The sequence below is a fragment of the Anser anser genome (assembly GCF_964211835.1).
Source record: "Anser anser genome assembly, chromosome: 4".
NCBI classification, from domain to species: domain Eukaryota; kingdom Metazoa; phylum Chordata; class Aves; order Anseriformes; family Anatidae; genus Anser; species Anser anser.
In genome coordinates, this window is record NC_139724.1 from 45,982,161 (window position 1) to 46,008,930 (window position 26,770).

Consider the following 26,770-nt stretch of genomic DNA (forward strand, 5'->3'; position numbering starts at 1 on the left):
AGAGACTATTCACTTGTGCGCACAAGTAATTCACCACTGAGCTTCAATTTCAGCTCCGCATTCCAATAGGCAAACTATTTTAATAGCCCACAGATTGTGTTTAACTGTATATATTAACTGTCGTGAACAGGCCTGGAAATCAGAGTAGCTGATCAGCACCTGAGCAAATAGACCAGCTCAACCCCTGCAATTCCGTTCTTTACCCTTGATCTATATTGCTGCTGATTCTCTTTTGTTAAAGGTGTACGGATGAATGGAGACAGGGAGGCCGATTTCCTCTGCCTGGCTGCTACTGCACAGGCAGGGTAGAGCTCTTGGAAGGGAAGAGGAGTTTCTTTCCTCCACCCAGCACTGGAGGAGCAGGCAGATGGAGAGTGAGGCTAAGCCACTCTAACAGCTGGTAGCAACTGAAAGGAACATAAGCTAACATAGAGCATGAAACTTGTCTTAATTTAGGGACACTTTTCCTCTAGTTCAGCTCACTATGGCCAGACCAGGCCAATGCCAAAGCCAGTGGTAGTGTGAGAAATAAGGGAGTATATGGAGAGTGACACGAGCAGAGCAGCAGTATTTTCCTTTCTGAGGCTGGTTGCTACTTGTTGAGTGTAGCTCTAAAATCAAACAACACTCCAAAAGACAAAGCAAGAATGGAGACTGCTGCTTAAGCACAGAGCAGAGCACTACTGAGAAGCTAAAAAGGGAAAGAACCAAAGGTAACTAAAGGAAAGACATTCCTGTGGACTAAAAGTCCGCCTAAAGAAAAGGAAGGATCCTGCAGTGGGACTTATTTATGCACTTTTTAGGGTTAATCTGTCTCAAACTGACTTCCCTGTGCAAAATATTAGGCCTAATTTGTGAAATTCATATTTCTGTAAATGTTCAAAGCTCTTCCAGCATTTTTGATGGTCTTTTGCTAGGGGAAAGATGCTAGCAGATACAGTTCACATGCTTCTATCCCTAGTTGCTACACAAGTGATACACAGCATCACTTTCTTTATTTTTTAAGCTATTGCAAATTGCTGAAGTCAAGGGAGTTGCATTAAACGTTGAAAACCCTTTGTATAGCTAAGCTATTAAAATGCTACATTCAAGCTTTATTAGTTTCCCAAATTTTACATGCATCAATCATTTTTCTTGAGGGCACAACGCTGCTTGTTTTACCAATGCAAAAACTGATTTGTGATTCTTTAGGGCTATTCACATAAATAGTGGAAATCTGATCTGACTTTTCACAGCTAGATGGTAAGTGTTCATATCCTGCAGAACTGTTCACTGAATAGTCTGAACAGTGTCAAGACTGGATTCATAATTTATTCTCAATGTTTATTTATTTTTAAATAGCATGTTTCAATTAAGAATAAACAACAAGAGAATGCAGCAATACAGTCGTTCTGAGCAAACCTACAGGGAAAAAACAGGTTTAGATGCATGTAAGGTAGACAAATAATTATAGTGAACAGATGTTAGTTGCAGGTTTTTACTGTGGGGATAAAAACATTCAAACAATAAAAACTGCTCTGGCCATATTATTTCACCTGGGTAGACTGTGCTTCACTCTATTTCTTTCCTCTGCTTACTTAGTATGAAAATGAAATTCTACCGAATGTGACATGCTGCCATTTGACCTGATGTTGATTTAAGCTTCTGGAAGCTCATAACAGCACGAGGTCACAGACAGGCAAAGTCAGTGAATCTAAAAATGGTGCAGAATAAAAGAGATTAGGCTTTACTTGGGTTCAGATTATTTAAAACAAACAGACAAGAATTTAGAGAAAACAAAATTGTGTTTCTCATCTGGTTGGTCAAATCACTTTATTAAATGATACAATTTACATCTCTGGCATGCACTCTCAAATAAAGTGTCCTTTGCAGTGAACAAAAAGCCTTTAGAAGTGAAAAGCCTTTAATAAAGATAATACAGTCTTTTGCTACTAGGCAGAAATGCAATGTGAATAGATATTTGGTTGTGTTAAAGCAAACCAAACTGAAAACAAACTGTGAACAAGAGTTGTGAACATCATCATCTAGCACAACTAAAGAAACTAAATTTTCAGTTATATTGTGTATTCAAGTCCTTTGCATTTTGACAGAGACACCTCTGAGGGTGAACAGGAAAACTGCATTTAAAATATCAAGACTTTTTTTTCTCATTTATTGAGCAGATCTGTGCATTCAAAACCAAATGTAAGAAATACTTGTATTAATATATTCAGAACTCACACACAACAGTCACAACTACATGATAGAAAGATGCTCTGCTAGTGGAGGAATGGGGTGAAGAACAGAGAGTGAAAGATGCTGTGTGATTCTTCATAAAGCTCTGTATGCATTAACATTTCATTTAGTAGTCTGGGCCTGCTGCTTCCATTGAAATCAGTTCATTGTCTCAATCTGGTTTTAGCCTGATTTCCTTTGTAAACAAGGCTACGTGATCTGTCTGCATGCTTGTATTCATGTCTGCCCTCCCATTAACGCTTTTGAAAATGTTTGTTTTGTTTCCATGTTGCAGTGGAATAGATCTCGGAGGCAAACCATTGCCCCCAGACTTTGTAAAACTAGGCAGCTGAGTGGAGAATAGGTACCCTTAGCAGTGTCACTCTTGAGGGAAATTCTGCAGGGTGAACTCATCCCATATTAGACATCAACAAATCCATATGGGAAAGAGAACTAGTAATTCCTCAGCAGTAGGAAACAAAATCTGTAGTAGATCATGTTAAACACCCAAGTTAATCTATGATAAGATACAAATCCATAGGAAACTCAGCATTGTTAATTCTCATGTTCACAGAAGTACTTACTGATGAATCCCTTCTTACCAAGAGAAGAAAATTATCATGCTACATTTTCTTTTTTTCTTGGGACATTGAAAGAAAGTCAGTGATTCTGTCTGAAGCTCTCTGATTCTGCTTTTCTTACACGTTTAGTGCATATTTGGGAATTTTTTTAGAGCTTGGTTCTAAAGTATGATTTCCCACATTGATTGCTGTGTAATCACAGCATTAAATACTTCTTAATATCACGTTATATCAATTTTTTTGAAATATCAAAATTTAGAAATACTTATCAGAATTTTTAATGGCATGTACCTTAAAACTAAGCACACTTTTCATTCTATTAGACATAGGATCTTAGAATTCATAACATTAGTTTCAATGAGAATTCAATAGCTATGCACTTGATTCTGAGAATTAAAATAATTGCATTTGGTAAACATATGTCTCACTGCAAACTCATTAATCTGTTTTCTAGTTTAACAGTGTAAAGGATGAAGTTCAAAACAGAAACCTAAGCTTGACTTGGATACAGGGAATCATTTTATTATTGTAATACAGACCACAGTTCAGCAAAATATGTAAGCATTATATAGTTTTCAGAATGTAGTCCTTCTGTGAAATACATGTACACTAGCATTTATTAACTACTTAAGGCTTTGATGACTTAGAATTATAAAGCATTACTGCTAAATCACAGTTATACTGAAATCAGGTGAAAACTTGACATGTATTTCCAGGGAAGTAGACCTGGATCCGAACACAGGTCCTTAAGGCTAATGGGACTACCACAGGCCCATTGGTTTCAGTGGAAATATTCCCAGTGGTGTCAAAAAAGGACATTATGGGGCCCTGCAGAGAAAAATGTAATTTTTTTTCTTTGTCAGGAAAATTTAATCCGATTATGCGAGTGTAACGACTCTAAGGTGCAAAGCTCATTTTCAGACGTACCATGGCAGCCTTGTTTGTATATTTTATCTAAATCATCTTTTCTTTACAAATTCAGAATTTGTGAAAGAAATTTGTAAGGTGCTATAGCAATATAATCCTAATTTAAAGATTTATAACTCCCATGTCTTCATTCCCTCAGTGGTAGAAAGGACTGATAGATTACAAGGAGATTTGTGTTTGACTAGAGAATTACTGCCAACTTAAACTCATTAAAGGTATATTTTGTGTGATTAGTTGCTCCTATAGGAAGTTCCAGCTCAGCTGAACTTGGTTTACTTTTCTTGTTTCTTTTATACCAATTATATTCTATAATTGTTATAATTGAAAACTGTTTGCAGATGGGAATGTTTTGTAATACGTTCTTTCTTATATACACGTTTCAGTTCTTTCTAATCTAACCACTTTATGCAGAGTTGACAACCTTAATGAAAATAGGAATGCTTAGCAGTGTTTCTAGTGTTTCTGCAGTAATTTTAGTTTGCGGTGCTTTACAGATCCTTGAAGAATGCCCCACAAAGCGAGGAGGATGCAGAGCACTTTGTAAAGCTTGGGGTATTCATTTAATGCCTTAACAACACCTAAACTACCCAATAAGCTTGCAATATGTATATTTTAGACACATATTTCTATTGCTTCAATAAGCTAAAAATGCAAGATATGTATCACCAGCAACGATTATTTAGCATCTCTTCAGATCCGTCAAGATAATTGTAGCCAACTGTCCAAATATTTGCTACTCATACTAGACTCATACCATGTAACACATATCATAAACCCTCTTTCACATACCACCTTCTACATAGAACAGGTATTATGCTTGATGAACAACTTATTTATGTCTTCTGAACTGAGAATACAAATCAAAAGCCCTCTAAACATTGAGCTACCTACATACTAGGAACAACTGCCCAGCCAGTCAAAGTACTAGATACTGTAGCAGTAAATGTTCAGCAAGTAGTGCATTTCACAGAGAAATAAAGGCTGTTCCAGCCTCTGTCTTGTTTGATAGTTTATTACAAAATTAACTTTCAATCCAGTTTAAATACAATCTAAATACTTTCTTCATCCCTGTTGTTGTTCAGATATCATGGTACTGGTCTCTATTAACAACACCGTTCTTCCTGTTGTGTTCAGATTATACAATTAGTTATAATATGCAAAACTTCATTGAAACTGTCATGAAATCCAACTGAAATGTATGCCTGCATGAGATCAGAGTATATCTACTTGTTGTAGAGATTCAGGTACCATGACCACAGATGTATTTTATATGTTACCATGGTATAATTATTCACTGATTTCCTTTCCTAGATTTTTTTTTTTTAATGCAGTAAAGAAAACATAGGGCCAATAAGCCAGTGCTTCCCAATCTTCCATTTCCACTGGAACTTTCTCAAGTCTGGTTATACTAGTACCCTGGAACTCGGGTGTCTAGCATATCCAGAAAACCTACAAGACCTTGTCAAATACTTCTAGCCTTTAAAATGCCCTTATTTTCCTTTTTTTTTTTTTCACATTATCTTAACCGCAAACACTTGTGCTGTCTCCATCTAAATCCTTTCTAGATTTTTGTATTGAGCACATGGTTGCCCACCTTCATAGCCACCCCCAAGAAATGTGTAATTTTGCCCTTTTACAAACAAAACTATCTTAGGTTAGGTGTAAAACTGAGTCTATTCTAGCAGCTGCTAGTCTTGCAGTCATATGAAAACTGTGCTCCATTCAATGTTGCCTCCTCGTTTCTTTAGTTCAGAGATGGTGAGGCCGGCAAGAAACTTTCCTTCTCCAACTCAAATCTAAGGCTTGTAAAGCTGGAAGAAGGGAGAATATGCCAGGCCCTTCTGCTGTTCATGTTGGACGCCTCCATCCCCTTGGCTGTGGATTGTAGTTTGAATCAGCTGTTGACACGCCATAGTCAGACCTGGAATCCATGGACATTATATCAGGATCTGTTCGGGACCTTTGGCTGCAGTAAGCATACTGCAACTGAGAGCCACCCTGCATGGTGGCATTCGGGACAGACAGGGAGCTTTTTTGGGGTGATATAATACCCGACTGCTTCCCTCCTAATAAGGCTACGCTACCACTTGGGGCTGGGGGCTCATAAGAAACTTTTTGTTTCCATTCATCTGGTGGCTCAGGAAGTGTTTTCCTGCGAGCAGCTGATACTACGTTAGCAGCAATGGATTCCTGCATACTTTGGGGCCCAAAAGCTTCATCCACTAGGCCAAGAGGGGATTTTGCTGCTGCTTCCCAGGGAGTCGGTCTCTTGCCAGGCCTGTCAGCTGCTGTATCTGGCTTGCTGAAGTAGTCAGGGGCAGGCTGAAATATAAGAGGAGAAGTAGGAGACATGGCTCGAGAAATAAATGCAGAAGGCCTCCCAGGAAGTGATAATGAGCGTCCACTGCTTCTTTCCTAGGAAAACAAAACACCAAATATAGCTGCAGTCATTAAACAACAAAAACAGAAGCCCCTTCTCTTCACTTCCAAACTGGAACAACAAACCCTGAAAGCGCATGATATCCTGGCAATCCCATTCTATATATATGGGTACTTTTTAATAATTAGGTGGAAAGAGATGTGATATTAGAAAGGGTGCAGAGGAAGAAGCAGGAAGAAAGACAGAGCAAACTGATTTTTTGAGGAAAGTCAATAAACCAAAGGCAGGATTTTGTTACTGAAAAGGTACAATTACATTAACAACTGTACAGCTTTTCTTCCATCTCCACTACTTAGCTAGTATGTCTTGTTCAGAAAAGACCATTCTTAATAATGAAAAAGGAAGTCATGTTGCAACAGTTCTTTGTGTGTTTACAAGATTCCCTCAAACATGCAGGCACAGTCTAATTTATTTGATTACGGCTCTGTCTGAGAACATATCTTTGGCAATCTCCTTTTAAGAAAGGAATTTCTTATTCTAAAATTATTGAACTTTGAATGAGAAGGGGTCAAAAATTAACATGCAAAATTAAAAGCATTAATGTAATCATTTCCTTAATACCCTTGCAGGACGCTACTTAACCTGGCTTCTTTAGAAGGCAGTGCCCTCAAAATTTCAGAACATTCTGACCCATTTATAGGAGCAATCCATTCATATTTGACAAATCCTAATCTTCTTAGTAATGCAGCACTTTGAAACAGAAACTCTGTTCGTGAGAAGGTTCTGCCCACAACAGTCTTCATTTGGCATACAAAACACATACAGCCTTTTCCCCAAACCAGACATGTTCCTTGTATTCGACAAATCACATTGTTCTTACTGAGAAGTGTCCATACATGTGGTTTGTAAACTAATTGATTTACACCCACTGATTCATATCCTGAGGTTTAAATGTCTTCAGCTCTGAAATCCTGTGTGAAATTCCGGGCTCTGTTGCCAAAGGCTGTGCTAAGATTTCATTCAAATGACATTGGCCTGTGTTACTTTTCCTAATTAGCTTCCAAAACTTTGAATACTGTGAACATGATCGAGATACCAGTCAATAACTATACGATTATACAGGCAATAGCTAATCCTGCAAAGATTCACGCAGAAACATCATGTTTTATAGTTTTTTACATCACAAGATCTTGACACACTTAAGAAACTGAAATGACATTTACTTCACACAGGCTTTTATGTTATGTTTCAATATCAGCCTTGTAAATGAGAGATGAAAACTGAGAAAAAGACTACTGATTGCATTTTTTTCAGTCAGTCTGGTGGTGCACAGTCTGAATCTGCTGAGTGTGCAGAGACACAAAGAGGTTGCGAGTGATGCTTTACAACAGGACTATCATCTCACCACTTAGCTACAACCAGCCATTCCCAGTTTGCAGTTCCAGAGAGGAAATTCTCCAACATTACTAATCCTCCCCCCACATACTTCTGTCAAATTTGACAAATGAGCACAATTCATTTTTGAGAGTCTTCACTTATACCACAAGATTGTCAAGCATTAAAGATGTGGCTTACCAGATCGCCACATATAGACAGGTCCCATCAGGGTTCTTTAAGTTGGTAGCATATAAAAAGAAAAAGTGATCCATTTGGAAGGTAGATGAATGCAAGAATATACAGAATTTTCTTTTTCCACATAGATGAAGTGATACACCATCAAGAATGGATTAAACCTTCTCCACATCTTCACCTAGCAAGAGTGTTTCTTCTCACTTGGAAAATAAGAGTCCAGATAACAGATCATGCCTGGGTACAAGAAGTGGCAGACCCAGATAGGTCTGTCAGAAAAATTCTCTTTCCTCTCATGTATTTCAGTTTCTTTCTTCACTGAATCCACAGAAACCAGCTTCTTCAGCATGTCTAATTACTGTATTTTGTTTAAATTGTCAGCAACAATAAATTTTTCAAAGGTGTGAAATCAAAGCAAATATGCAAAATGAGATGCACTTTCCATTAGAAAGTAATGGGATAACCTCAACCATGAAACTTAGAAGACGGGATGTACAGAGGGATGAAAAAGTTGATCAGACAGGTTCAGCTAGGTAGCCTACCTGTGTTAACTGCTCTCAGGATGATTCAAGATCATGGGCTGTGCTGAATAGAAAAACCTCCTTTTAATAGAGATTCCAGTTCTGAGCCCTGTCAGTACTTTGTAGGATCACAGAGATGCAGAGGGAAATGATACTGTTGAAGGAACTGTTGCATAAAATGGCTGGTATTTCAAGACAGTCAGATGAAACACTCTGTTTAGTCTGTCACGTTTAGAGAAAACCTCCAGAGTTCATCAAGTTGCAGAGGTATCTTTTTGGCCTAATCATCAGTAATAAAGCAGGAGCTGATTTTCTTTGACAGAATTTGATCAGAGAGCAATGAGTTAGGAAAAGTATTTCAGTACCATGTCAAACAAAATGTGCTGTTCTATTATGTTATGAGGACAGGAGCTTGTAAAAGCAGCAATACAGTATAGCCAAATAAAATGTTCACATTGTGGTGAGTTCTACAGTTTCTTAGTATGGGCGATATATCAGATTCAACAGAAAATCAAGATAATTAATGGAAAATAAGATACTATTCTGTGATGCTGGAAACTATTCCAGGGAGAACTTTGTTATTACATAAGGCAAAGAAAGGGAACTTGCAGGGGAGAACTAAAATGACCTCCTAGAAAAACCCTCTGCATGAATCAGTCAATACAGTATAAAGGAGCTGGCACAGTTTTGACAGCCAAATTCAGGAAGAGTGTTTTACTGTCTTGATAATCTCTTTTGTCCTTAATTTGTAAGACATCAATGAACAAGTGTTTGTACTTCGAGTCATATCTATCCACAGTGCCTGTAATATCATGCAGATCGTAAGTTGAGCATGTAAGAGTTGCTGCAGAAAAAGCAGAATCTTGAATACTGATAATCTGGGGGATATTATTATATCTTTTCAGTTTCTCCATATTGAAAAAAAAATCAAGTAATGTGAAATACTTTGGACATGGAAGATTTTAGTCTCATAGGAAATATAAATCTTTTCTCCTTTTAGTTCTGAGATTCTTCTCAGCTTTTGTGCAGTGTGGGTCTGCATTTGACTAGAATGCTGGAAAGATGCAGTCAGTAAACTGGAACATCAGTAGTGTTTTGAGAATGAGGTTGGCTATACTAAAATTACTTGAACTCATTTTTTATTTCATTTTTAACTTTAGTTAGGCTCTCAGGGATAAAATGACTACGTAAGAGTCCAAGTAGTTCACACCCTCTCAAGAGATGAAGAACGTTTCATTATGTAACGATGGCTTTCCTTAGCTACAAAAGGGATTTACCCAGTGATCACTCTACAAGATGAAATTGTCTGTGATAGATTTTTTCCAATGAAATTCAATTTAGACTTCCAGGTAACTTGGAGCAACTGTTACAATTTATGTGGCCAGTGAGATATTGTGCCAATTTATCTGGAAAAATGTATTTCCTTAGAAGTTGATAAGTATTCTCTTTTTCTACTCAGAACCCCAGGAATAGTTATTTCAGGTCTTGTCCATTTTGCCAAATGACTATTTGCATTTGTTACTGCTGTCAATTTGCCAGAGTAATCTATGCATTTTTTTCATTGGTCTTCTGGATCTCACATAATCCTGTTAATTTCTGGACTTCATCTTCATAGCTATCATCAGAGAGTTAATTCTGATAGAAAAACAGAGCAAGTTACCCAAAGACTTGTTTCACTTGCCCCAGTGGACAGCTTTGTTAGGTGCTAAGTATCTTGCATGGAGACTAGTTACATAGGATACAGTGGACACATTCAGTAAGATCTTTATCACTGAAGATAATCAGTGATTACTTCATTCTGGATAGTTGTTCAACCCATATCTAAATCACAGCAACAAAATTTGTGCTGCAAGATCAAACTGATGACATATGGTACTGTCAGATGGATGATTCTCATCCGTAGGCAGTCCTTTAGCATACTTGGTCCTGTTTTGGTATTCCTGAACCAGTCAAATCTTCTCCTTTCCCACTTGGTAGCTTGTATTTAGATACAGTTCTGATATTAGGCTGCTTTTTAAGTCTAAAACGGCTGTGAAATTGGATATCCATTTCTTCCACATTTTATAAAGTAAAGATTAATCTCTACTTCTCTGAAGGAAGGACTAAATAATGTGAGTTTTTAACAGGTGTTTTTCAGATAGTGAAAGAACGAAATCTGTAAGGGAAAATAGTGTTCTAGATGATTTACCTGGAAAATGTCTGAAGTAAGTGGGAAGCACTTTGCCCATTCTGTAATGGTCAGAAGGAATTGGAAGAAAAAGTTGAGAGAGACACCCACTTTCTGAGATAATACCAACCTCCAGTTGTAGTGTTGTGTCTGGCTGTCTGGCTTTTGATAGGGAGGAAAAGTGGACCAATAATTTTTGAAGGAAGAGGGTCTTGTTGGAAGGAGCTGACACAATTCTCTACCCTTCCCAAATGGAAGAAATCATAACTGTGCTGAAGATGGGCAGAAGGGCATAAGAAGGTTTGAAGACTCTGGGGTCCCAAGAAGATAAAAATACATTTGACTAAAGTGAGCCTTAGTTATTTTAAATTACAGCATTCCTAAAATACATAGCAGTCATCATTATCTCCATTCCAGTAAGCTCAGGGAGAGCAAAACAACATTTTATATGAATTTTATCTTTACTAAATCTAGGAAAATTAAATATTAGTTTGGGCCTGAAACAATTCTGTTGAGCTTTGTAAAGTGGCTGCAGCTTGAAGCAGTTATAACCCATTGGATTCAGAAGGATATATTTCTAATTTTCTTGTCTCTTTTACAGAAAATTACAGAATTTCTTTCATCACCCTTGAAAGAAATATAGCAAATGCATCAGTTAAGTGCACTGTGCCATAATACCTCGGTGTTTACCTTAAGAGGGAGGAATTTAGTCTCTAAGTCTACTCACTAAGATTCTTATGGCAGTATCTATTGTAAGACAAGTAGTCTAATAGCAGCCTGCACAGCAGATTCTTGTGTACTTAGCTGAATAATTATATAGGCATTACATAGTGACATACTATTGGAATCATTTATTTCGTTCAAAATTAGAATATTTCTACCTACTTCAACTTTATTCTAAAACTGAATAATCTTTGGCTTCAGAATACTTTTCTCCACATTTTTTCAGACTTTGTGGTAAATAGTTTTTATGTATTTGTAGAAAAGCATGTTTTTCTAAAATACAAGTGTGTCTCAAATGTAAGAACTGAGATATGATTAATATTGCCTTGTTGTCATTGTGCTTAATTTTCATTACCGGTAGTGGTGTTCCTACACTGAAAGCCTAGGTCTGAACATTTCTAAATACATAGCAGATCTGCTTTTGATATTCATAGACTACTTTTTATCAGAACTGTGGTGTTCAGCCTCTTTGAAATAACAAACAAAATGTGGAATTAAGGCAACATTTAATCACTACAATTCATCATTCATTTAGCAGACAACAGCAGCCAGGCATACTGATACTTTCATTTACTTTCCCTTCCTGTTTAATTATTGTAGATAAATCTTTTGACATGAGTGCACTAAAAGGAGTGCACAAACCCCTGATCATAAGTAAGACAGTGGTAAATATAAAGTGCAAATGAAGAATGATTATTCTACCCCTGTCTCCGTTAAGCTATAAGAAAATCGCAAGCAGAGTGTTAGAGATCTTCCATTCTTCTGCCCAGCAATCAGAATTGGGAAGGAAATTTCCCCATAGAAGGGAAACATAAGTGATATGCTACCAGAATTATTGAATTGTCACATATTGTATTACTGTACTGTTGTAAAACATTCATTACAGTACTGTACCAGCATTCAAAGTGCTGCAAAACAAAACAGAACCCTATACAGTGATTAATTTATGTTTTTCAATTGCCTGATGTGAACCTTTTCAGAGGGAAAGGTCTTTTCTAAAATAGCTGTTAAAGGGGAAGTGATTCTTAGCTGTCAAGAAAAGGAAAGGCAGTTCAGAGCTGTCCATTGCAATCACAGAACCCTAACAACAGCTACTGACTGCCCAGGTGTCTATGCAAACAGATTAAACTTCAGTGTTAGGTTAACATTGATTTAAAAATACAAACTGTTTATAAACTGGTCAGTGAAGCACACATTTATTGTACCACAAGTGCCTTTAGTACTTATGATCCGTGTATTAATAACTAGAACTAAAACAAATATAAAATTACTCCCCAAAGTAACTTTTTCAGTATAAATAAATGAATGTAAACACAGTACTTATGAAAATTCTGTGTACACATACATGTTTTCTCTTTCATTGTAAGGGGAAAGAGTGTGTATGTGTACCTCTGATTCAGTAATACTCAAATCAAAAACCTGTCATTTGGAACTTAATGATTTTTCAAATTTCTTGATAATTATGAAAAGCTGAAAGACAAAAATGCAATATTTGGTTTCATAACACAGTGCAAATATAAATATCAAAAGTTAGAAAGATCTTTTTCACTTTACAGGCCAAATGGGAATGCAAAATGCTACTTAGTGAAATGATTTCACAATAACTTTTTCTGTCTCAGGTGGTGCATCTTCTTAGTAAGGGAAAACTCTTCATATGTTTACCTTCTGAAACTGCCTTTTCACCAGTTAAGGGGACATAGATTAAAAAACTCTATTTATAGCTCATATATTATAAAGTTCATATATTAAAATGCTCTAGAAGTAGCTTGGGCTCTTAATATTCCATGTCTCAGTGAAACTCTGCAACACAGACGCTCATCTGGTTGAGTCGCTTTAAAAAAATGATTTAGGTTTCTAAGTCATTATGGCATTTTTATTTTTGTCTTTTCATTTTAGTCATGGGCCTTAATCCCATATCAAAGCAGGTTCAAATCAGAGTTAACATTAGCATCTGGCTAATGTTTATACCAAAAGGGAACAAAGGAAAAGGAAGTGGTTAAAACAATTGGACTATTGCAAAATATGACTCTGTCTTTATAAAAAGCTCAGTGATGCATTTGTCATTTTGCTTTCTATCAGCTTGTAATTGCTACTTCAGTTAGAGATCAAACTCTAGAGAAAATGGTAGGACAAAATAAATAATACCTGATTTTTATATATTTTTATGTATATATCTCTTTCAAATCTTTCTTTCCATTTTTTTAAACAGAAAATAATCATTTCAGGTTTTTAATCTGATTTATAAATAGAAAGAAGACATGTTGATTATCTTATTGTAGCTCATTTTCATCTGAAAACACAATTTAAAAATTATATAATGAAAAAAAATTAAAAATTCTCACCAAAATGCTGCCGGCTCTGGAGTAAATACTGCAGCTACTTTACAATGTAACTACCAAAAATTTGGAAGTAAAATTTAAAATCCTGGAAATAATTTATAGCAGGCAAAAGGAAACTTGTAAAATTGGAATGCATCATTTTTGTCTGTGGGGATGTTAATGACTGGAGAGACAGGGAGTCTTACCTGTCTGTAACAATTAAAGCCTTGTCAGTAGCTATATTAGGAATTGTAATAGATTAGAATCACATTATGACAAATTCTGTTTTTGACAATAAATTCCTTTTAGTTGTCAAGTAATGGTTGAACATAAAAATATAAAATTGGCCCTTTACTACTGCAGAACACCTACAGCACACATGGAACAGAAGCGAGAAGAGTGCTGCTAACCTCTCACTTGTTATTGCTCAGTTTGCTTCTGTGTCAATGAAAGAAAATTGGTGCTTTCTGTTGACATTTAATATTTATCAATATATGATTATAAAAATAAATACAATTATGTCTATAACAAGCAAATAGCTGAAACGTTTTTGGCAAAAGGCATCTTAGTTTTCCTTGGAAGAGACAGTTTATTTCTGGTAAGGAAGAATATTTGCTGCCACCTTCTGGACTTCAATATTACAGTTTCGAAGAAGGTCTTAGAACACGAAGCCTTGCTTACTTGTGGATAAAAGTTTGAAAAACAAGTGCAAAGTTGCTCCTAGTTTCCAACCTTTCTATTTTGTATTGTCAATTGAAGTGTTTAAAATTAGTATTAAATGAAGACTATGGATTTTTTTTCTAAAATCAAATCAAAACTATATTGAATATATTGTGATTCTTGAAGGTCATGGCACTATTGTTTCTGAACATTTCCAAATGAAAAGGTACATTATCCAGTTCCATATAATTTTCTTATCAAATATTCCAAAACAAACTCTTCAGCCTTGTGGTTTTTTTTTTCCTATTTACTTCATCCCAGATGATTCAACCATCTGACATACATTTTAACCAAGTGAACCCATATGGCTCAACAATTTCAAGGAATGAGAGTGGGGAAATGACAAAAATTCTAGCCTCCTTTTCCTTGAAAAGCAGTACTACTACTTCATGCTTTAGAATTGTTCTGAGACTAATCTTCTTTGTGTCTGAAGTGTATTCAGATTTGCCTATTTATATCCAAGCTGAGAACCTTTCAGTAATTTTAGTTAATACTGGCTCAGCAGGAAAGTCAGGCTCAGTAGGAACACCTTATCTGTTACTCAGATAGCTCCTGAGAGCTCAGGACAGCACTGATATTCTGTTAGGCAGCGGGATTCTATTCGTTATTACAGCTCTAAGCTGCTGTATGTTGTGAAATGTCTGGGCACACACAGAAGAACAAGGAGACAGACCTTCTGCTTTCTCTGCCTGTGTAAACTGCAGGCTTTGTCCATCTCCACAGGCTGGAGAAGTCACTGAGGTGTACCACAGCTCCTGCACTTGCTGCACAGCTCAGTTTTCATTCACAAAAAAGTGTTGTGCGCAGGGTATGGTGCATACCCATATCACAACACTGGGGCTGAACACAAGGCTGCACACTGACTGATCAGGACTGAGGTGCACTGCAGAGCATGTTGCCTCTTGGCAAAGCTCCAGAGCTCCTGTTTGGCCCAAGCAGCTTCAAAGGGGAAAACACTTGATTTAAATACGGAGCAGCAAGAAGCAGAATTTCAACAGGGTGGAAGAAACAGGCGAGGGAAGGACAGAGAAGAGGCTGGACAAAACAAAACCAGGGTACAGGAATACTTGATGCAGAAGGAAAAACTGTATTCAGCACTGGCTTGGAGAGTGATGAGACTAGGTATTGATGGCCAAGATTCCCGAGTTTGGATGAGAAGATTAAGGAATAGAAAATTGACCTGTGTAGCTCGCAACGAGTCTACGATTTGGAGACCAGGACAAGAAGGAGATAAGATGAAGAAATGGGGCCATGAAGGCACATCGGGGGAAAAAAACCTGTGCTGACTACTGTGTACTTTCCTCTAGAGCTCCAGAGAAATTTAATCCCTGGAAGAATGGAGTTTGTCCTTCCTGGATCTCACTGATGTCAGAAAAGACTGCAGAGCCACACCAGAAAGCTGTGCCATCCTCCCAGTGGTGGCTCACAGCCAGATGTCAACATGCACTTGCTGCCATTTACTGTAGTAGCATGATGGCAATTGTTTGGGGTGGTTCAGGCTATGCTGGAGGACCTTGTTGGTTACAGTGTGCTATATGGTAGTTTTCTGGGGTTTGGTTTGTTTCAAAAAAACCCTTGGGTCTTAAACACACAAAGTTACCTTGAAACAATGCAAGTAAATTTGGAAGGTCAAATATTCAAAAGCATCATTGGCCAGTGCATATGCATTTTTATTACATTTCAGGGCTTCTGCCCCATCCAGTGCACTTTCAGGGTTTCTTTTAGCAAATACTATGATTATATGGTAAAGGAGTATATTGTGTGAAAGATGCTTTCACTGGGTGGATTTCAGTGCTGGTCACTCAGTATTCCCTTCTCTGGGCTTCCACCTGGAGACCTGTAACCTGTGAATACTCATGGACTGATGTTAAGGAGAACCATGCTTTCGATATATTGACTAGTTCTTATACTATGATCTGAAGATGCTGAATGTCTTGAACTGGACACCCAAGGCTACTGAGTTTCCTAATATCAATGCTTCCATCTTCATTTACTCATTTGTAAAATGCAGTGGTGTAAAAATGAATTACAGCTTCTGAATCAGTTGGATACTAACAAAAAAATCTATGAGGAAATAAATGATTCTGTATGAAGAGCATACTTTGAAGAGTGCACATTAGATAAGAAACGGTGCTAAGCACAGAACAGTGTCATTACAAATCGGTGAAGAGATATTCATCAGTTGAGCAGTACCATTCTGTGCCCTGAATTGAGTTAGGAGTTCTACGGGGAAAAAAAAAAAAAGAAGAAAAAAAAAAAAAAGCAAGTGATGAGGTGATTACAGGTGTTTTTGTCACACAAATGCTTGAGAGGGCTGAAGTAAGGTGACACATTTGTTTCAAGTGCCTCATTTTGCAATCTAAACAGTAGTGTTTAAGACTGTTTTTTTTTAATAATTTTATACACATAAGGGTCAGGCCCTGGCTTTGGTAGCTTTCCTTTAGCAGGACCAGGTTGGTCTAGTTTCCCTACCAAACCATCTCTCTGAAAGTAATCTTAGGATGAGGAAATATATCTGAAATGCTTACAGATGTGCAGCAGAGTACAGCACAACTGCAGATGTATATCAACATAACAAGTCATGTTGCTCCTTCTCATTTTGTGGAATCATTTGAATTTTTAATGGAAAGCCATCATGAAAAAAAATAAATCTCATTTGTCGTACCTCTGCACTTTCTGATATCAGCCAAAGAAGAAGAAAGAAATTATGTGCCAGTGTTTTCTGAAGAAATTCACAGCCCACTTTTCAGTTCACAAAAGATTCTTAGGTAGCAAGGCTAGGACTGGCAGAAATACCCATATATATCTAAACGTGGTTATTTAACCAAAGAAAACAAAACTGCAGACAGATATTGAGGTTTTCTTGTCACCACATCTTCAACTATTTAAGGCTGCTTAAGCTCCAATTTTAAGCTATAGACCTGATGTGGGAAAATTACCAAAATTCCAGGAAGAAATCTAAGTGCACCCAGATGCCTGTCCTTTAGTTTTGCTCCCAGTAGTAAAGCCATATACCAACAACAACCTGCACAGTGAGACTGTGAGAAGTAGCATTCTTACAGATCAAAGAAAAAATCAGTGGCAGTTATTGATGTTTTTCTCAATTAGGGAAAAAAAAAAAAGTATATTTTCTCAAGAACTTTCTTTAAAATTTGAAAATATTTGTCTGTAGGTTGTTCCTGTACAGAAACCATTGATTCTGATATAAGTATACTGAATTCTTGGCTTTGAAAACAAGTAAAGCTCATAGTGAAATGAGTGAGAGTGGTGCTTCATGGCAGCCTTTGTAACCCAACATGTGTGACGGTGGTTTGGAGGGTATTTTATTTCCATAATGTTCCTCCTTTTCTTCTGTATGTTCTGCATTTCTTAAAATAGTCAAAGTCTCTTGTTTTGGGTTTATGTGGAAACATCAAGAGTAGCGATCCATCTGTTCCACAATTTAGTGTTTACGCCTAATTAGAAATGACCTGTTTACTTTTGTAGCAACGTATCTTTCCATTGTCAGAGTTATGTTTTTAAGATGTCTGTCTCAAATCATACAATATAATCAAGGATTCTTGTTTAAAAACACTACTGATATATTGATTACCCTGCACACAAAGCCTTCATCTACTTAGTCCATCTGTAAGCATGGTTTGGTAAGTTATTTTTCTCATTGCAGAGTTTCCTCAGTCTAAGAGAGTGAACAGTTACTGTTAACAATATACTTCCATGTAACTTTGTGAAAATTTCACATGCATTAAAATTAAAAACATTTTGTCAAGATCATTACAGACAAGAATAGATTTTTTTCCTCTGAAAACCGCAGAGTAATGGGAGGCTTGATTAGCATGGTATAAAAAAATAAATAAAAAAGCTTTTGCTGGCCTTACTTAAGGAAGCCAGTGTTTAAACCATGGAAATATCATTATGTGGTTAGTCTTAGTTTGTAAAGGAAGAGCTCAAGTCTGTCTCCATAAAGATCCTTCCAACACATTCCACTTAGCTTCAGGATTACTGTTTTAATCATTTGACAAAAAACCTAAAGTGCTTCCTGTAGTAAGCATCCAGCCTGAAAAGCACTTGCCAAACATAACTCCTCCCTTATATAATTACATGCAAAAGTAAAGTTTAGGATAAAATAAGAGCAGTCATTGTCATGGGTACTATGAAGTTGTGAAGGTAGCACCAAGTGTGTCATGTAAATATCAGGTCACGTATTTTCCCAAGAAATCTACCAGCAGTAAGTTCAGAGCTTCTGAATCCACAGGTTTTTTAATATCTTGTCATCAAGTTTCTTCTTTGCATAACATTTCTTTTTCAAGCTGAGTAGATTCATTAAAAAATAACATTATGCCAAGCTGTGAAATTAAGGCTTGCACTTGCCGTGCCGAACTCACAAAGCGATCAGTGGAATCTCCTGGGTGTTTAACTTCAGGCAAAGGTGTATCATGGTTGGTTAAAAGAAAAAAAAAAAGTAATATTGAAAGGGCAGATCTTTTTATAACCACTTGTTTTGTGTTCTGAAAGCTAGGAAATCTGGATAAGGATCCTGGAAAAAGAGAGGAGAAAGATTTTGCAAATTGTTAGTTGCAAAGAGTGCTGTTGTTTCACTGGTATTTCCCTACCTCATCGTGTACAGAGGATTCCCACAGAAAGGCTGGAGCAGCGGGACGTGCTGGAAAAGCTGGTCCTGTGTTGGGGTGTTGGCCCGGCTACGTGGTAAGCAGTGCTCCTCCCAGATCACCTCATCTGGTATCCAGTTCTCTTTACACTTGCATCCCACTGCTGATGGGCATTTCTCTCTACTATCTTTCATCAGAGTTCACTTCAGCACTTTCAAAAACTGTCGTGTATAGGAGCTATCTGGGATAATATGTTTGTACATCTTTTGCCTCTGAGAGCAAATGTCTATTGATAGGGTCGGCTTTTTTTTTTTTTTTAAGCTCGCTTTTCTCTTTTTCCTGGCCATTAACATTTCCATTTTTTCACAATACCTTTTTGTAAGTAGACGAAAAAAATCATGCCCAGTGATATGCGTGCTCTGTCATCCAAAAACAGTCTAGCAAATATCAACAAAAGGCTTGAAGTTGTCAGTGCAAAATAATTAAGCCCTTCTTTCTGATTGTTTTCTTCTCTTGTACCTTCAGTATTTCATAAACCTGTGATAGATATTTTATCCTTTGCAGTCTCTGCTCTGGAGTTTTGCTTCTCTGCCACTTAGCAGTAACTTTCCTATATGAACCACATGCTAGCCTCTCACTTCCTAATTGCTAGAGCCTGGTGATACCTCAGCCTCATAGTATCCCTTTACTTCAAATACAAATTTGCATGAATTCTAGACATTCATTTTAGGGTGAATAGTAGCAGCACTCTGTCAAAAGGAAAACTCATTGCCGCATGATTGCTGTGGTGACAGCAAAATGGGTCACAACACTTTTAGGGCTGATTTTATGTTTTGATTCTGTCTCAGATAAAGTTAGGTATATTTTGGGTCAGTGCAAGAAAACTTTGGACAAAAAATGAACTGAAACCTTTTGGTGGCTGATATTTTAATGGCATTGGCTTAATCTCATAGTGAATTGTCTGTGCATCTAGGAGAGAAATGAGCATTCCCTACTGCACACCTTGCTGTGAGTGTATTATAAAGTCCCAGTCCATCAGCCAGGTGCTTTTGGAATCAAGTGGCTTATTGTCACTGGATATTGTCACGTCTTAGGACACTGACAAAATTATTTCTTCCATAAGAGAGCAGAAAGCAAAAGGATGAGCCGTACTTTTAAGAGATGGTATTGTTTACTCTGTAAATGTTCCTACAGAAAAAAATATTTGAAATATCTTTCTGTTTGTTTCGAAATATGTTATCTTTTGCCAGTCAGGAACTTGGTAAGAGTAGTTTCCCTGGAGAAAGGGAGAGAAGCTAAACAGGTTTTTTTTCAATAAATAAATGTTGTTTCTTATTTTTGCTACAAAAATTTAACTTCTTATTTAAAAGCTATGCCTCTCCAAGACAAAACTTTTAAATTCGGGTTTTATAAAAAGCAGTTTATAACTGAATCATGGAAAAGCTGTCTCGAATGTGAGATCTAAGTTGTGTGGTGTATGGGCTCTAGTATGGGCTATAATCAAATGTGATAAATGCAACATAAAGAACAAATAGATCCTTTAATGTGAACATATTAGAAGTATTGTTATTAGGGGTGGCCTAAAATTCTATGGTATATATGCTTACAGAGTAAGCACAACAATTGCATTTTGGAGCTTTGTCATATTATATTAAAAATTCTAAAAACTTTTTGAAAAAAAAAATATAAAGGTTCATTTTTCTCTCATAGAAAAATTTCAGATGGCTCCTTTCTATGCAAACAGTCAATTTTCTTGCCATTGCATCTATGCTTAATGTCATCTTTACCTTTTAATTAGGACTCAAGGCAGTGAACAGCTTAATTTTCCTATAAATATCTGCTTCATGAGAGATTACACCTTGGATAAAACTGTTAATTTAAGTAGGCCAGTCTTCTGAAATATTAATAAGAATTACAGACTTACCTGATTGGTAAAAATCTTGAAGGCAAGTTGGATCCAAGCACTATGCATGTAGAATAGTGTATCTATAGGGTATTGAATTCAGACTTGGTCTTTGAATGGGATTTTCAAAAGATCTTGGTTGAATTAAGAGCACTACTGTCACTGGGGCTTTTGCTGTTAACTCATACTGATACCTTAAAAAGCCCTTCTGTCATTGCTATAGGCCATACAAAATACCTGTATTTGAGTAACAGCAAAAAATACAAATCTGATCAAGATCCAAATTTTTAACATAATTTCCTTTTCTTCTGTACAAGGTAAAGAGAAGATAGGCTAATAGCTTCATTCTGTACTGCAATCACAGAAGCTGATTATGTTTATAGTTGTCAACATGAATATTATTTAGACAACATCCTAAGTAAAATTGTGGTTTGTGCTGTTAATGAAAGAAATAGCTAAATGACTTTCAAGTTGATAATTAGAATAGTAATGCATATTATTTCTTACATGGAAGTGGCATGTAGGCATATACACATTAGATTTCAGTAATCCACACATTTCATACAGGATATTCAGGAGATGGTGACAATCTCCAAAAGTTACTGACCTGAGCGTGATAGAACCTGGTCACCATGCCAGGTAAGGCATACATCTTATCTTTGTGTTAACAAGATGTATCTTGTTAGTAGCCATGTGCATCAACCTCAACTCTTGTGGTGAAAGTACAAAACTGCTAAAAATCTCCACATTAGGGAAATATTCTTGAGGTGGTAAGGTGAACAAGTACAGAAGTGTGATTATAATTTGCAGGTGTATTTTACAAGAGGAGACTGTAGGTAAACACATGTAAGGCAACATGAGGCTGTCTGAAAGGGATTAGATTTCTGTGTATCTCTCTAGTAGCACAACCCTTATCTTTGGCAGGGTATCTTTATTCCAAGGGAGGAAGGAAAGAAGGAAGGAAGGGAGGGAGAAAAGGGAAGGGAAGGGAAGGGAAGGGAAGGGAAGGGAAGGGAAGGGAAGGGAAGGGAAGGGAAGGGAAGGGAAGGGAAGGGAAGGGAAGGGAAGGGAAGGGAAGGGAAGGGAAGGGAAGGGAAGGGAAGGGAAGGGAAGGGAAGGGAAGGGAAGGGAAGGGAAGGGAAGGGAAGGGAAGGGAAGGGAAGGGAAGGGAAGGGAAGGGAACAGGAGAAGAGGAGGGTGAAGGAGAAGGAGAAGGAGAAGGGGAAAGGGAAAAGGAAAGGGAAAGGGAAAGGGAAAGGGAAAGGGGAAGGGGAAGGGGAAGGGGAAGGGGAAGGGGAAGTGGAAGGGGAAGGGGGGAAAAGGGAAGGGGGGAAAAGGGAAGGGGGGAAAAGGGAAGGAGAAAGGAGATTTCATATTAACAGAATTACATAGAAAACAGATTTCCCTTAAAAGATACTGTCAGTCTGTATATATAAGCGAAACAAAGCAAAACATAACAGGAAAAAACAACAACCAAACCAAAGAAAAGAAACCCAAACAGGCAGAGAAGAAAGGGACAAATTTAATGGTAGAAGAAAAATATAGATACTGACAGTGAAAAACGGATTGAAGGGATATCTCCAGAGGATTAAAATATTGCTACTCTGTTTCCAGGCAAATGTAGTGTAATTCTTTCTTGAGTTTTCCAAACAATTTTCTTCAAAATTTCCCATCCTTGTTCTGAATTTTAAGAGAGAGTTGGATCACATGGTCATTTTCTTCTAATGCAGTGAGTATCCCAGTCCAAATATTAAAGGAGAGAGTGAGATTTTGGAGGTCCAAAATTCAAAGTGATTTTTGTTGACTTGATTCCAATCTGCGTTTTATATGTCCAACCAAATTATTATTTTTTTCAAACTTAATTGCTGTTTGAGTTACCTTCATGGGACCAAACTAAGGTGTTTTTTTCATACTGGGGAATGCTTTCTTCATTGAGACAGATAGTTCTACAAAATCTTTGTGCACCACTATGATATAAAAGAGCCATATTTGGGTCTGTAGCTTGCTGGATCATAACTTAAATATGCCAACAGATTCTGCTGCCTTTACTCACAGAGTGATGCTCTAGTCTTATTGCACTTCTCTAATCTTGTTGCACACGGGATGGATTTTGATACCCTTACTTGTGTCAAACAACGTTTTGTTTCAGACCCAGCACTACTGATGTAAACAAGACTCTTTACAGAATAACATGATAAACTGTTCAAATATAGGCCCTTGATTTCAGCAAGATGTATTCATTGCAATATTATACAGTAGGTTTCAAGACTACAGACTCTTAAGAATTTTCTACAGTAGCAGTATTTCAATCCTTTGTACCGAATACAAGAAGTAAAAGGTGAAAGTATAAGACCGGAGTAGAAAGATTTAAAGTGGGAAGAAGAACAGTAAATCCCAAAGTGAAATTAAGAAAATACGTATGACAAACCAATCGGAAGACATGGCAATATTTATGATTTACTGTTAAGTGCTGATTTTTGTGGCATATGCTACTCTGGTTGCAAGAATCTTAAATATATGTATCCCTTCAGTTCTCAGTCACTGTGCTTTCACAAGAAACTATTGCATTACATTGCAGCTGCAAAACCCATCTCACCTCTCTGACCAATATTTTTAATTTAGTAGTTTCTATGTTAAATGCTGGATTCAAGGCAAACTTTGGCTAAAAATATGTCTGCGCTTGGGATGTCAGATTTCCCCAAAATAGGAAATCTTAGTGATTTTTCCAGCTGTCTTTCCACCTCCTTTAAATTATTCTTCTGCAGAACACTCTAGCATCTCTTATAGCACATTCTCTGTGAAATCACAGAGGCAATTCATGATTTTGGATCACAGCTGATCCACATAACTTACAAACTAAGCCCCTGACTGATCAATCAGATTTTTGTGGAAGGACCTTTGAGCCAGGACAGATTCTGACTGAATTCAGTGGGGCTCTGTGCATACCCAAAGGTCTATCCAGCTCTATTCTGCTAGTGATCAGTCAGAGTCTAATACTTTACCTATTTTATACTATGTATGTTAGTAATACATGTTAATATTAATATCATTTAATAAGGCACTTTAAAAAAAAAAAAAAAAGTCCTCAAATCCCTAGGTCATTAGGACATAATTGGTGCAGGGGTCTGCTCCAATTGGTGCAGAAAGAAAGCTCTTTTCTATTAGTTTGACATACCAGGAATACTGCTTACTGTTGTTTGTGTTGTAGTCATCTTAAAGCAAAAACCTAGTGTCCTGCTTACTTAACACGATAGTGTGAATTTATTGCAGGATGTTATGTGTATAAAGCATCTGATATTATGCTTAAATATCCTAAAAATTTTTATCTATTTTGATTCCTTAAAAAAGTTCAAGTATTTTGGACCCAGATTTGAGGTGATACATCTGAAGTTATTAAGTAAGCTAAGGAATACTACTGGCACTCTTTGTGTGCCCAGTTACCACTGCAAACAATTAATGCATGGCAAGCAAAGTGGACACTAAGTTTCAGCTGTAAGGTTTACTCTTCAATAATTGATGGCTTCCACACCTGTGCAGTGACGCCAACTTTCTTTGCTGAAAATTTTGGCCTCGGAGCAGTAAACAAAGGGGAAGTGGTTTTTTCCGGCTTAGAAAATGCAGAGTAGCCTGTAGGTGAATAGGACTCATTTACTGGGGTAGAGGCATTTGACTGATATGAAGGCTGTGTACTGTAGGCTGGCACGGAGTATACTGAAGATGCCCGGGCGTTAGTAGGAGAGCCAGCACCAGGTGGTCGTAAAGACAGAGCTTGCTTTGAAGTAGGCAACTTTGATGTCTGCTTAACAGCTAGGCTTTCCTTAGTACTTGGAGGTTGAAAAGTAAATAAAGACGCATCAAGTTGGTAAGGTTGATGTTTCATAACATCCAAAGCATTGAGACCTTTCTTAGGTTTTCTTTTGGTATTTTTGGTAGCAGCAGCAGACTTAGAGGAAGGTTTGGTAGCAGCAAGAGGATAAGATGGGCTGTGGATGGGATTGTAAGCTACAGGTGGAGGTGCTCGGACATTAGATGAATATTTCCAAGAAGCTGGTAAAGATGGAGTTGGAGATGAGGCTCGTGCCATGTTTGCTTGCACAGTCTCTGAATCGACCACATACTTCTCCATTCGAGAGTGCCTTCTGGCAAATAGTTGTGCTCCTTTTCCACTCATAGCTGGTGGCATCTCAAAGGGCGTCTTTGTCTCTCCAGCACTTGGTGTGACTGGTGTCTTGGGTGTGTGGTTTGGACTCGCTAGCGTTGCCTGAGGCCCTTTGAAAGGACCAGAGAGGTTGAGAGTATTTGGGGGATTGGCAGAAGGAGAATGAGGATACTGTGGGGATTTGAGTGGCGCAGGGTACGCTGCCTGAGGTGAGGCTGGAGCTGGGAAAGAAGGAGCCTTGTTAGCAGCCGCAGCTGGAGGTGACCAAACGGGTGAAACTGGGGTACCAGCAGTAGGAGAGACCTTGACTGAAGGCTTTGGAGCAATAGGAGGAGGGGTCTTTTGTTTAGATGCTTGACTCTGCATAAAATTGCAAGCTTCTGCTCCCAAACTGAGGTAGTCTTCTTCAGGTCCTGACTCAAAACCAGCTCCAGTACCCTTTTTGCCTTCTGTGTTGTGTACGAGGGACAACAGGGCAGGATTAGGATTTACTTTGGGTGCTTCTTTGAAAGAGAACATAGGTTTTGATGTGCTTCTTCTCTTTGCCTCTTGCAATATCCCAGTTCTTTTGGCTGGCACGGCAATCCTTTCGTCTCTGGATGCTATGCGTTCGGTTGGCTCTGTGAGTGACCACACGATTGGCGCAGCTTTGCTTGTTGCAGGAGCTGATACAGGTCTGTAAAAATTCTCAGGCGGTGGGCTAATAGAGCAGTAGGGCGGGGGTGCTGGTATATCTGAAAGAGGACTAGTGACATTTCTTATGGGTGAAAATGGTGCAGCTGCTCGGTTTTGAACCCCAGAAGGGAAGGGTTTAGCTGTTCTATTCAAAGATGCTGCTTTTTGAGCTTCAGAAGACTGAAAAGAGAGGTTTGTGTCTGGTGCTAAGCCAAACCCATTTTGTTGTACAATTTTACCATGATTCTGGCTCACGTCTGTGTAACTTTTGCTTACGCAGGTCTGCTGTCTTGACATTTCTTCCTCTTTTGTTTGGTAGGCTGAAGAGCTTACTTTCTGGAAGTTCTCTGACATGGTGACTTCCCTTTGCTCCTCTGCGTGCACTGTGCGTGCCTTCATCTCCTCTTGCTCAGCTGTGATCTGATCCATTCTCTGCCGTCTCTTGGCAAACATGAGGGCCCCTTTACCTGTGCTTTCCGGAAGCGTCTGCATCTCGTCTCCACTTTTTGTCTTCTTTTCCACCTCAAGTAGACTGCTATCCCAATCAAATGTCACAATCTTGCCGTTGTTGTCAATGTCAGAAAAGAAATCTTCATCTATTTCTGACTCACTCGTTGCAAGCAAACTCACTTCAAAAGTGTTTTCTTTGTCCCCCTCTTCACCTTCACCTTCTTCACCCTCGTCTTCGTCACGTTCTAGCTCCCCAGTACCGTAGCTCACTAAAGTATATTTCCTTGCCCTTTGACGACGCTTCTTGAACATCAACACCCCCTTGGAATTGGGATTGGGAGCTGCTGTCAGCAGCAATGCAATACTTTTACATTTAGATTTGGCTTCTTTGACCTGCTTCTCTGACAGGCTCTCACTTCGCCGGAGTCCTATGGAAAGAATTGAAGTGCACATTTAATTGCATGCAGCCCACAAAAATGCAAGGAGTATATTAGCAAATAGTTACATGTCTGTCTATAGTGAAATTTACCTACTGTCCCTCTTTCCCGTATTAAAACATTTCTTTTCTTGTGCATGGAGAGTTTGTTATGCTGAAGCTTTGCCCACAGTAGCAACTGTGGTATAAATTCCCCACCCAGCATTCCTTAGTTAGAGGCACACCCATACAAATTCAAAGGGTACATCTCTTTCTTTGCTTCAACAGGAACATCACGTGTGTCCATTTCTAATTTCTTTGATTTTTATTCCTGTAAGTCATCTCAGCAGCAACAGCTGGACAGTATTTTCTTATTTATTCAATTCAAGTGTTTGACCACAGTTCCTAGGCTTACAGAAGAGATTCACAGCCAGCCAGGCC

At 37.9% G+C, this 26,770-nt stretch overlaps 1 protein-coding gene and 1 long non-coding RNA gene across 3 annotated transcripts in view; one reads left to right on the forward strand and one right to left on the reverse strand.

The window, feature by feature from the left end:
- LOC310899538 overlaps nucleotides 1–26,342 on the forward strand; it is a 71,428-nt gene extending 45,086 nt beyond the window's left edge. Inside the window, exon 3 of the long non-coding RNA XR_014584370.1 lies at nucleotides 18,633–26,342. This is a non-coding gene — a long non-coding RNA (uncharacterized lncRNA). The remainder of the gene's footprint in view (nucleotides 1–18,632) is intronic.
- SYNPO2 (synaptopodin 2) overlaps nucleotides 1,782–26,770 on the reverse strand; it is a 93,077-nt gene continuing 68,088 nt past the window's right edge. Inside the window, exons 4-5 of one of the 2 annotated variants that reach the window (XM_083835946.1) lie at nucleotides 24,160–26,342; nucleotides 1,782–6,137 (exon numbers count right to left, since the gene is read on the reverse strand). In XM_083835946.1, the coding sequence (XP_083692072.1) occupies nucleotides 5,571–6,137; nucleotides 24,160–26,342 (2,750 nt within the window). In that variant the 3' untranslated portion in view covers nucleotides 1,782–5,570. Of the gene's footprint in view, nucleotides 6,138–6,591; nucleotides 18,655–24,159; nucleotides 26,343–26,770 lie in introns of those variants that run through there. The other variant, XM_083835947.1, reaches the window with a different exon arrangement.